This window comes from Peromyscus leucopus, chromosome 10, assembly GCF_004664715.2.
Source record: "Peromyscus leucopus breed LL Stock chromosome 10, UCI_PerLeu_2.1, whole genome shotgun sequence".
Classification (NCBI taxonomy): domain Eukaryota; kingdom Metazoa; phylum Chordata; class Mammalia; order Rodentia; family Cricetidae; genus Peromyscus; species Peromyscus leucopus.
Window position 1 is genome coordinate 38273525 of NC_051071.1, and position 12611 is coordinate 38286135.

The following is a 12611-nucleotide window of genomic DNA, read 5'->3' on the forward strand; positions in this document are numbered from 1 at the left end:
TCCTTGGATTGGGATCGACCTTACATATAGAACACACAACGCCATGAGATCAGACCCATGGTACTGTATAATAAACAAATACCTTCTGAGATGAGAACATTGCATAATTCTGTAAAAACAGACCCAAGGTTTGAAACTACTGTGCAACATCATTTCCCCTGGATTCTTTTACTTGTATATAGAAACTCTGTAAGCTAAACGGGACCAATAGCATCCTAATTTTAGAAATGAAAAAGGTCCACAGTAACCATTACGTAGTAACCCAACAAGATGCTGCCACTTAAGACACGAAGGCAAGATTATTCATCAGAAGCACCGGACAACAATCATTTAACCTGTGGTGCCTAATTGCCCTTGTTTAAAAAAAAAAAAAGTTTTATTTATGATGATTGCTGCTTATGTGCACTGTCCAAGTGTGTGTGGAGGCAGAGGACAGTTTTCAGGAGTTGTTTCTCCCTCCTTCTACCTTTATGTGGCTTCCAGGCAGCAACTAGGTTTGTGCTGCAGCATTTTTACATGCTCAGCCATCTCACTGGCCTGTAAGTTGAGAACTGAAAGCAATTCTCCACATTCGCCTACAGCACAGGAGGAATATACATTATAAGGTTTCAGTGCTCATATTCCAAATGTCACTGTAATTACTCTGCTAACTCGAAGCACTCCGCTTTCAGGAAGCAGGAGCAATCATGTGGGCAGCTACCCTGTGATTATCAGCACCAACAGAGAGGATCAGTACCAGGCAGAATCCAGGCAGTTTCTCCCACGGCTAACAAAACTTCCCCAGCGGGGGAAGTGGCCCTTGCCAAAAGCATAGGACAGTGTGATTGAAAACCAGGGTCCATGAGTTCAGACAACCACGCTCAAACAGTCTCACTTTCCAGCAAACTTGCCTGGTACCCGAGTTCCATGTATAGACATACGTCATCTTCCCTCCTTCATCAACTATACCCTCCCCAGGAAATGCCAAACGTATTAGGGATGTAGTGACAACTTACTAGCAACATAAAGGACTGTAATATTCTAAAAAAGAAAAAAAGAAAATCCTTGGCTAAATGATGGGGAGACAGAGGGTATATATGCCGTTTATCTTTTAACACTACCAGCAATGACTCTATGGTGTCTTCCATGAAGAAATGTATAGACTCTGTTTAAGTTCCCTGCAGTTATACAAGACAGGACAAGGCTCAAAGTCAAGGTGGCACTCCAAAACACACTGCTGGATCCTTCATGAGGCTTCCCACCACCTGAGTCAGGCTCGGCCCTAGCCGGGCTGTGTGAGGCTTCCCACCACCTGAGTCCAGCTCAGCCCTAGCCGGGCTGTGTGCGCTCCTGAGTCACTCCATTTTCAATAGGCCTCAGTTCATACTTGACCTAAGTTCTTTCTACCCACCTTTAAATCCACCTCAGTTACATGGTTGCAGCACAGGAGAAACTGCATTCAAAGTTCTTAAAGAGCTCAAAACCACAACTTAAGCAAACCATACTTTTGCCTCAAAAATGCAAATAATTTTTCTTTTACTTGCTGCTCTGAAATCTGGTATTGTCTGCCCCCCCGCCCCGACCCCTTAAAGAATGCCATGTTAACAAACTTATCTTAGTTTTAATGGGTCCTATTTAAATATACACCTTCTCAAAACTCCCTGTTTCCTTTAACTGACACATATAAATTGTGTAGGTCTACAGGTACCACGATGTTGCATATATGTATTCAGAAGTTCCTTGGTAGACTTTCATTTCTCTTATATAATGAAAGTAAGGGGCAGTTTACAACAAGGTCTGCTTGAGCAAAACAAAAAGAGGGGCATGTGGCTGTGCAGACAATGGGAACCCCAGATGCTACAAGAAGCATCTGGCTAACACGCAAGGTCGTGGAGGTTTCTTTCTTACCACAACCACCTCTGCTAATCATGGCTCCTCAGTGTTCAAGAGCTAACAGTTCACCTCCATCTCCCAGATACACTGGTCCTCATCACTACCGGTGCATAAGCTTCTCAATGGCAAGTTTGGAAATCAAAAACCGTGCCCGGAGTTCAAACACAGAAAACATAAACCAACGTTAAAAATAAGCCCCCGGCTCGATCCCATTAGAGCTTACCACTGGGTGACATGCACGCCGCAAGTCTGAACTCACGAACGTACCTCTTTTGACTTTTCCTCTTTGGTAAATCTTCCAAACTTTTCTATCATTTCAGCCACAAATATAACATCCATTTTGTCGGAAAAGTTGGCCGCTTCCACGGTGTAAGCCAGAAGCTGTCGAGCTGTAGCTACAGCATTCGTGAGATTGAGGGGCATCTATGGAAAAAGGCAGACAGGCACTGTACATTAAGGACTGGCATTGACATCACTAACCGGCTTGCAAAACCTACCAAGGAACTAAAACCAAGAGACTTCTCAAATGGTTTTTTTTCAATTCAAAAAGTTGCATTTTAACAACAACCACCAAAAAAAACTAAACTGAGGGGAATAAATCAAACTCAGAAATAAGTAAAGTAATAGCTAAAGGCACAGTAGGTTAACATACAGCTTTATCTACTCTCTGCTCCCAGGTGCTCAGGAAAGGCCTTCCCAGTTCTCCAGCTTCGAGGGCCGGGTAAAAGCAGGAGCCACTGATTCAGTCCTGATCTCCATGGTTTAGAGCACTGCCAGGGCTGTTTTTCATCGGCTAATTTCCTGACTGACACCCTGAGAGCAGCCACTGATGCACAGAAGGGAAGCGGGTACTGAGGAGCAGAGAAAACACCACACAGACACCACGTTCTGGCCAGGGAAGGTTAAAAAAGGAACACAGAAGCAGCGAACATGAGAGTCAGCCCCGAGATCCAGGGGATCCCTTCTGACAAGGGGGTTATGGAAATATAGAACTAACAACCCAGATATGTCTGGGGCTCTGGCTGGTCAAGCAGTAATGGGCAAAGATGGGGTATCACACAGCACCTGGTCCCAAAGATAGAAAAGAATATATACCCAACACTCACTCTTTGTCTGGCATTTAAAATACACCATACTTCATTCACACCCCAGGTGAATCAGAACATCCTATAGTTACCTGATTAAACATATACAGAACTCTAGTGACATCATTTGCATACTGGCAGCGAGAATAATCGTCATCTGCCCAGAAGCCACCTCGATCACATCTGCGCCAAGCCTTCCTTTCATCCTGTGTGTTTCCAGGGTAGATCCCACTGCCGTGAGTGTTCCGGGTACACTGAAGATATGCTGTGATGCCTGCCAGCGTCCTGGGCCATCTACACAGGTAGAAAGAAAATCGTCTCAGAAAACCTAGAATGGCAGAGGTTGACCAGAATGGTGATGGCGTGGGGAAAAAAAAAGAAAGGACTGAGACATGAATACAATCACAGAGAAAAACCACAAAGAAACACAACTCCTGGGAGGGTAAAGACACAATGCTTTTCAAAGTTACTACAGATTTATTCAGTCTGTCACCTGAGAATATTTTCATAGCATAATGCAATAAAATAATTTTTCTAAAGTAAGAATCTAAAATCTAAATACTACTAGAAATGTTCAAGTAAATGATATTATAGCCAAGAACAATGAAAATGGGTGCTATGTATCAGCTTATGTTCCTGTTTAATAAATGTTATTATATCTTTGGAATTATATAACAAGTGTGATATGGGAGAAGATTCTTGCTCAATAAAAACAGAGTGTGGCCTTTTGGACAAGTAGGAAATATGAAGAGTGAAGAACATAGCATGTCCTTTAGGGCTATCCTGAGAACACCCTGTTTGCACAATTAACCCTATAAGTGGCTGCTGGGGAACGGGAGGGGTGAATTCCTGTGATCTCTTTAACTAAGTGTAACTGGCTGTGTCTACACGGCAGGCTTAGCTGAAGATCGGCTTCCCTCCTGCAGTCTGGGGGCTCTGGTCTGTGCTAAGCAGAGAGAGCTGAAAAGAGCAGGCTTCAACAGCAGCCTGGGTGCTGAGTCTCTGAGGGGTGTTCCTGGGCAGACACACTGCATGATGGCTCTTGGCTGCCTTTCTGATTCTACTGGAGTAGTAACTTTGGGTGAAGCTTACCCATGGACTCCTCCAGAACCTGCCTATGTCATTTACCTTTAAGCTCCCACTATGTCTACACAGAGACCCTATAAAGGTTTCACAGAGGAGACTTTGTAGTGAATTTCTGAACACCTCCCTCACAGTATTCAACAGAATTTATCAGTGAAAAGCTACTCTACCAGGAGCCACTCAGTCCTGCTGACGTAGCACACCACGTGTCAGAGCTGGGAGAAAGCTTTGGTATTTGAACTCTTACTTCTCTAAAATCGAAAATGAAGTTGTGCACACTTAATACAAATTATAACTGATGTATAGCAGTAGAACTGCTGAGTGAGATCAATCATATCAAAATAGAAGCCATGATCAAAAACTACATAAACAAATCAAGCAACACTATACCAAACGTCATTAATGCAGCAGTGCTTTAATACTGCAATACCTTAAGGAGGATCAGAAGATAAATAATTCATTCACCAATTAAGCATGCAAAACACTCAAAAATTGAATGAAAGACAAAACCTAACATAAATGGAAAACATGATTACCTCATAAAAGATGTTGAATGTCACAAAATTAACAAATGTTGCACATTATACTTTTAAGTACTAAATATAAGCATAAATTGTGTTCAGTGCACATGAAGACTCACTCAGTGGCAATGATGAATGCTGACTCACTCACACACCAACGTTTTAAAAGAACAGTAATAACAGAAATGAGAATAAAGTAAGTGAAAGACCTTACTGCTGCACTGTTCCACAGACTGGAAAGACATACACTAAAAGTCTTTCATACTCTAAAACTGTAAAGGCTACAGCCAAGAGGTAGCAGTAGCCTGCCCACCAGAAACAATGCAAACTTAGAATTAAACAACCTTTATACATGATTTAAAAACAATATATCCAAAGTGGCTGTATAAGTTTGCACTCCCACCAACAGTGGAGGTGTGTTCCCCTTGCTCCACATCCTCTCCAATATAAGCTGTCATCAGTGTTTTTGATCTTAGCCATTCTAACTGTCAGCACAGAACCTTCATCTACTAACTGATGGAAACAGATGCAGAGATCCACAGCCAAGCACCAGGCGGAGCTCTAGAAGTCCAGTCAAAGAGAAGGAAGAGGGATTCTATGAGCAAGGGACTTCGGGTTCATGAAGGGGAAAGTTATAGATACAACTGAACCAATCTAGTGGGAACTCATCAACTTTAGACCAACAGCTGTGGAGCCTGCATGGGACTGGACTAGGCCCTCTGCATAAGAGAGATAGTTGTGTAGCTTGGTTTGTTTAAGGGGTCCCTGGCAATGGGAATAGGATCTATCTCTGGTACATAAACTGGCTTTTTGGAGTCCATTACCTATGGTGGGACACCTTGTACAGTCTTGATTTGGGGGGGGGGGGATCTGCCGCAACTAAATGTACTAGGCTTTGCTGACTCCCCATGGCAGGCCTTACCTTTTTGGAGGAGAGGATTGGGGGGGGGGTTGGGGGAGGAGGCTTGGAGAGGAGTGGGAGAAGGGAGGAGAAATGAGTATCTTTGGTTAGTATGTAAAAGGAATAAAAAAATTCTTAATAAAAAAATAAAATAAAATAAAAGCAATGTATTTCTTTCACTTATACTAGAAACTCATTATTAAAAGCTTCTGAACACAAAGGATACTACCAATGAAAAGATGAGTTACAGCAGCTTGGAAAATTCATTCACTCTCACAGGCCTTCCTCCATCTAAAGGGATCTCAAATGAGTCCGCAGATCTCACAAGACTCCTGGTGTCCTCCAGATCCCAAACAGCTGTCTCCGGCTATGTAGTGGTGTTCCTTTCCCAAGTCCCTTCTGACTCAATTGCCAGAATTACTGAACAGGGGAAGAAAAGTAGGTCTATGTGTCTCCCCCAACGATGATGTCTAGAACTAAGTGACTGTGACTTAAGAATACAAAACCTTTCAAAGTTCATCATAAACCATATATATATATATGACTGTCAGCAACCTGTCAGAAGACTGTCTCCCTGAAGAAGGAGTTTGTAATACCTGTAACAAACCATCTGCTAAAGGGGACAAGGGAAGGGTGGACATGATCAAGATACACTGCATGCATGCATGAAAATTTTCAAAACATATGTCTTTTTCTAAAATAACTATTTCTCCAGAGACTCTTAAATCAATAGGTATCAAATAAAGTTCAAGTATCTTTTACCATTTTTCTATATATGATTCTGAAATTATCATTGCAAAGAATATTCCTTAGACATATATCTATGTGTGAATATCCATATATATGTGTACACACACACACACACACATACACACACACACACACACACACACACACACACACACATCAAGTTTTGCTACTGAGCATGAGACACCAATTATATGTCTTTGAGAATAACGAACTTTGGGACAAACGAGGCTTTTCCAGTATTTTCCATGTCACTGACCTGAAATCACCTTTGTTGTTCACAACCCTCTCTGGTGGACAGTACTGGGCAGAGCTTTCTAATACCACAATATCAACAGTTCTTGTATTATTCCCACGTTTGGTCTGAACATGACAGCCCCAATTTCCAGTAGATCCAGCCTGGATATTAGAAATGGTTAGGGCACTGCAGAAAAAAAGAAAAAAATGTAAAAGAGAAAAATTAGGATCCTAAAGACAAAGCAGAGCCATAACAGGGGCAGGAAGAGAGCACAATGGTTCATAACACTAAGGAATTCCAGAAGCTAGAGGGACATACAACAGCCAGTCCAGAGGGGGAAATATTGTTGTAAGCCACACCTTTTCAAAGATTCTGAACAAATGAACAAAAAGGACCATTATGAAGTGATTTTTAAAAAAACAATGTAAGGAGATGAGGCTGGAGAGATGGCTCCATAGTTAGAAGTGCTTGCTTTTCTTGTAGAGGACCAGGTTTAAGTTCTCAGCAGCCCACACAGCAACTCACAGACCATCTGTAACTCCCAGTGGCACACGGTCTAATGACCTCTTCTGGCCTCCAAGGGTACTGCATGCACATGGTAACCATACATACTCATAGGCATAGCACTCACACACATAAAAATAAATAAACAAATAAAAGGATTTAACAGGAAATACTTTGTTGAGAAAGATTATACTAGAAACAGGTGGATCAGCGAGCAAAGGTGCTTGCCACTGCACTTGGTGACTTTAGTTTGAGTTCCAGAATCCACAAGGAGCAAGAGAGGATCAATGGCTGCAAAGTCCTCCGACTTCTACACGTACAGCATGGCATGTATGGAAGAATACATGTGCACAGACTAAATAAATGTAACTCTCAAAAAAGATTAGTAAATGATCAGTTAATGATTCCTAAAGAAGTGTCTATATGAAACTATGTTTCTCCTTAGAGCAGTATCTCTCCATGATGGTCAGTAAATCTCATTCTCAATATGAAATCATAATTCTCTAACATAAACCTATTAATTAAAGAACAAGAGTCAAAACCTTCAATTAACCTCCTTTCCTCTATATGATCCACCATGCTTTGCTGTTATGTAGACATAAATGATAAGAAATAATTAGACATAAAGCATGTATCATCTTAATTAACTTATCAAATTATGTCTGGAAATGAATACACATTTGTCTGGTCTCCTAAATCACCAAGGGCTAGCTAGCATTCTAATAAAGACTCTGAGGCACTGTTACATTCTGAATCATCAAAGAAAATGAATATTAGCTTTCCTAAGTTAAGAAACAAGTCAACAGCTGTAATAAATATTTTAATGATGAGTGACATAAAAAGCAAAATTCTTTATTAAATAATCATTACATCCAAAGATATTCTATGTTGTGGAGTTATACTGAACTGGGATGAAATCCACAGAAATTGCGGTGATGAAGTTCCCCATAATCCAGGCTGCAAGCTCAGCTCAAAAGCCTTCACTATGCAACTCCTTTACTATGTGCCTGATCCTCAAAAAGAAAAATGTCTGGTATTCCAACTAGTAAGATAAGTGTCAAAACCGAGTATCTAGTCAAGCATAGTGGTACGCACCTACAATCCCAGTATCAGGAGGGTGAGACAGGATGATCACAAGGCCAGCCTAAGCTCATAAAATAGCAAAAATACCCTGTTTCTACATTCTAATAAATTACTAGCCTAGTAATTTGAAAGACATGGTTTAAAAAAAAAAAAGAATTGAAACTTACAAAAAAATGAAAATTTTACCTTATTTTTAAATAAACACAATGATTCCACATGGGATGTGACTGTCTACCAGTCACTATGGAAATAATCATAGTTTAGAATCTAATTAGGCAAAGGACACTTTTCTTCCATGATTTTGACACAGTACTCATTTGGACCACCATAACTGCCTAAAGTCCCACATCTCAAAACATGGTACCATCAAAAAGAATATGACCTGTTTCTATGGGGACACTGTATAGTACTAGCAGTTAGCAGCCATGTGGTGTCCAACCAGTGTCACTGCCTCAGAGCATGAAAGTGGGCCCCAGTGTAAGCAGCACTCTGCACAGATCCTCATAAACTATGCAGACATTTTTCTGTGGATAGCTTTCAACAATGCTTTCAATGTCTAAAAGCATCCACTGGGATAAAAGTTCCAGGAATCCTCCAGACAGCAGGTCTGGAGACAGGAGATTCAAGAAGAAAAGCAGCAGCTTGGGTTTCATCTTGTAAGAAAACTACAACCACCGAATCTTACAAATGAAGGATGGAGGACATCAAGAGACCGATAAGGAATCAATGTGCTACAACCTCACCCACTTCAACAGCCACGTGCTCCCTTTCTCTACACATTCGGGGGTGAACTCTGTGTACAGGATTCTCTATCTTCATATGAAAGACTGTCATGTCAGTCAAATGTTTCTACCAAGAAAAATGTTAGGCCCCCTTGTTTTTCTTAGAATTTATGTTTTGTGCTGCTGTAGAAAAAAAGATTTATATATACTTTAAGCATGACTTCAGAAACAGATTTATAAAGTAAAGCCACTTTAGTCATACAACTTAGACTTTTAAATTAACCAAAGCTCTTTGCATATAGAAAAGTCTATTATTTTTAAAGTTTTGTTGTTGTATTGTGTCAATTATTACCTATTTATACAATAAACTCCCTAAGAGTGTGTAATTAGATGAGTTTTGACATATGTATATGCCTGTGTAATTATCACCACAGCAAAGACAGTGTAACAATGAATACATCATTCCTTACAATTAACAGCACCCCCAATAAGGAGTTCAGCTGCGGAGGCCAAGCCCACAGGAAGCCAACCTTTCTGCAGTCAGCAGCTCTGAACATATTAACGAAGTGTGAGTACGTGGACACTGTACTGGGATGCGCAGAGTCACCAAAAGCAGATAGAAACTAAAGACGATTTGAAGCAGGAAGAAGGAACTGCAATGGGGAAATAACTTGGGCATTCTTCAATGGCTTTGGCCCAAGGCTCCTCTAACACCAGACATACACAATTTTTGGAGCTCAAAAAGTTTGAAGACCAGAGGTAGCGAAGTAAAAGTCCAGATGTCTTACACAGGGAATGCATTCAAGGGCTACGGATGGAGCTCAGTGCAGAGCATTTCCCTAGCATGTGTGAAGCCATGGGTTTAAACCCTAGTGACGCCAGCATTAAACACACACAGATTTCAGTGGCCACCTACCAGAGACACAGAGCTGGAAGTGGAAGGTTGGCCAAGCTGACTGCCTGGCCAAACAAAACTTTAGTTCTCCTAAGAGGAATACAACAGAACCCAGAAGACTTGAGTCAGAAAAGATTTTCCCTGATGAGACTAAATATTTCAGATTCTGTGAGCTAAGAGGCAACACAAACATGACATTACATAAATACTTATATAACCATTCGAAATGTGACTGCTGATAAATGTCAATTCACAGTGGGCCAGAGTCAGCCCACAATTTGAATTCTCTATCAATATCCTCTTCATTATACATTTATAATAACGTCAGAGGTTTAACCCAACATGGTTACTGCACAAATATTTTTAAAGACCATATTCAAAAGAAAAGTAGTCATGAGTGATGACTCCTTCAAGATTACTCAGATACTGGCGTTGGAGAGCAAGGGTGTAAAAGCATCCATTCTAAGCATTCAAAGACATAAAAAGAAAATACGCTTCCAGGAAAGAGGGCAGAGTTTTCAAAAGAGAAACCGTAAAGTAGAGAATTCATCCCCAAAACTCCTAGAGTTGATTTGCAGTTCGAAGAAGCCTTCCTTTCTCAGCAAGTTTTTCACAGCATCCCTGTCTTGGCAGTGTGGGAACTGCAGCTTACTCTAGCAGAAATTCTCGCCAAACTCTAGACCGACAAGCAGGCAGTGAGCAAGACATGGAGAGAAAGCAAACATCACACTCCTGACCAGCACCCCAAGAGTAACAGCACACACGCTCTCAAGCTGTTTTCCATACTTTATAGAGTTCATTCAGACTAACCAGCCATGAGACTGACAGCTCAGAATTATACTCTTACACTAACAGTAAGTAGGTGGGGAGATAAAGTATGTTAAAAACATAGCATTAATCAGAAGACAAAATAGTACAAGTGTGGTGATTCCTAAAAGAGAAATAAAAGTTTAGTAGCAGAAATGGTTAGCAATTAGGTTGGGCACTAAAAGTTTACATTTTCCTCTTAAAACTTAGAAGAAAAAGACTTCCAACTTTAAGTGCTTCCTTTTTATATTCAGCTTTTTCTCCCCAAACTGGATGAGAAGATGGTTAATTAATTTCCAGCTCAACACTGCCACTCCCAGAGGGCAACAAAGCCAGGGACATGGTACCTCGCAATCAAGGAGCAGTTGTGAATCATGTTTTTCTCCACAAAGATCCCTTGCGACTCATCGGTCTCCACGATGCGCCCATCCTGATACCACAGCACTTGCATGTCCTGGTCTATGTACGAAGCCATGCACTGGAAAGGAAGGCTGTCTCCTTCGAACACAACCTGGCGATGAGATGGGGTCATGTAGAAGGATGGCAGTTCAAGGGGGGGATCTGGAGACAGAGAAACGAAGAACCGAGTGAACAAAGGCCAAAGCATCCCATGCGCTACATTTAGAAGCTACAGATACTCTGTGGAAATTGATATAAAAACTGAAGCACAAGCACTCCTCGGGACCAGCATTCTAACGTCCTCGGGACCAGCACTGCTGAATCAAGTCACAGCTCTGTGCTCTCAGCCTCCCACAGTCACGTCCTGGAAACTTGGTGCCCAGTATGGCGATGCACAAGATGATGAAACTTTTAAAAGGATAAGTCTCCCAGGAGGTTATCAGGGCACTAGGGGTGCTGCCCTCAGAAACTGGTCTCCTGGAATGAATTTATGAGTATGAGTTGGTATAGCAGCGAGAGCCTGGCTCCTAACAATGTGGCTTCCTGTCTTGAGATGTCATCTCCTACTTCCACACATACTCCTAGCACGATGCCATTATCATGAGGCCTTCTTCATGGGAGACCGAACAGTACGGAAGCATGATCTTGACCCTCAATCCAAAACTGAACTAGTAAATGAACCTCTCTTATCTAGAATGTTACTCAGCTTTGCATATTTTGTATAACAGAAACAAAGTAACACAAACAGATCACTGGAGTAGAACCAAGTTGAAAATGAAACCATCTGACATTCATTTCTGGTATTCAGAACTCTTCCTTCCCAGGGATGTCCTAATGCCACCAGACAAACACAGAAGGAAAGGAAGAGGCCAAATCATAAAGCACTGAGATCTAGAGACTGGAGCTATGGAAGAATAAATGTTGGTGGCTATCATTTTAAGATACATTTTAAAGATCCTATTTCCTTGGATTAAAATGCTTTCTTCTGGTTAAAAAATTATGCATATAGTGGAAAATTTTAAAACATTTAAAGAAAAAAGTCTTTTTAAAAAATAAGTCCCTAGCCGGGCGGTGGTGGCACACACCATTAATCCCAACACTAGGGAGGCAGAGCCAGGAGGATCTCTGTGAGTTCGAGGCCAGCTTGGTCTACAGAGCGAGCTCCAGGACAGGCACAAAGCTGCACAGAGAAACCCTGTCTCAAAAAACCAAAAAAAAAAAAAAAAAGTCCCTTATTTCAATCACTGTTTCAAAGATTGTAATTCCTTCCAATGTCAGAAAAAGGGAGAGATTTTACACATATATGTTTTTAAAAAGTATACAAATACCACTGATTCATTAAAAGGACTTTAAAATACTTAGTTCATTTATCTAACACAACAATTCTGTTGTCAGAAGCAGTGTGTAGTAATCAAAATAAAAAAATATGCAAAAATATATACAAAGAAATTAATCACTGTGGTATTCATGGAGTGGGAAATTATTAACAAGCTAAAAATGCAGCAAGAAGAAAGCTGTAACATTATAGCTCCGGAATGCACCAGTGGGATCGAGCTTATACCAAGAAGTAAGCTTACATTAGCTTAACTTTCACATAGGTCTCTTTAGGAAAAGGATGGCTTTTTTTTTCCTCTCACAAAATACAGGAAATGGTGCTGAAGTCCAACATTGAGTTCTCAACACTAACCATCCCTGAACATGAAAGCAGATATGTAGTTTGTTCTCTGAGTTTCTGTTTCAGAGTCGGTCTTAAT

At 41.0% G+C, this 12611-nt stretch overlaps 1 protein-coding gene across 2 annotated transcripts in view; it reads right to left on the bottom strand.

The window, feature by feature from the left end:
* The window catches only part of Adgra3 (adhesion G protein-coupled receptor A3), a 107868-nt gene that overhangs the window by 41790 nt on the left and 53467 nt on the right, over nucleotides 1-12611 (bottom strand). For both annotated transcript variants that reach the window (XM_028865896.2, XM_028865897.1), the window contains 4 exons: nucleotides 10806-11019; nucleotides 6469-6633; nucleotides 3050-3251; nucleotides 2140-2295 (listed from right to left, as the gene is read on the bottom strand). In XM_028865896.2, coding sequence (XP_028721729.1) covers nucleotides 2140-2295; nucleotides 3050-3251; nucleotides 6469-6633; nucleotides 10806-11019 — 737 coding nt within the window. The remainder of the gene's footprint in view (nucleotides 1-2139; nucleotides 2296-3049; nucleotides 3252-6468; nucleotides 6634-10805; nucleotides 11020-12611) is intronic.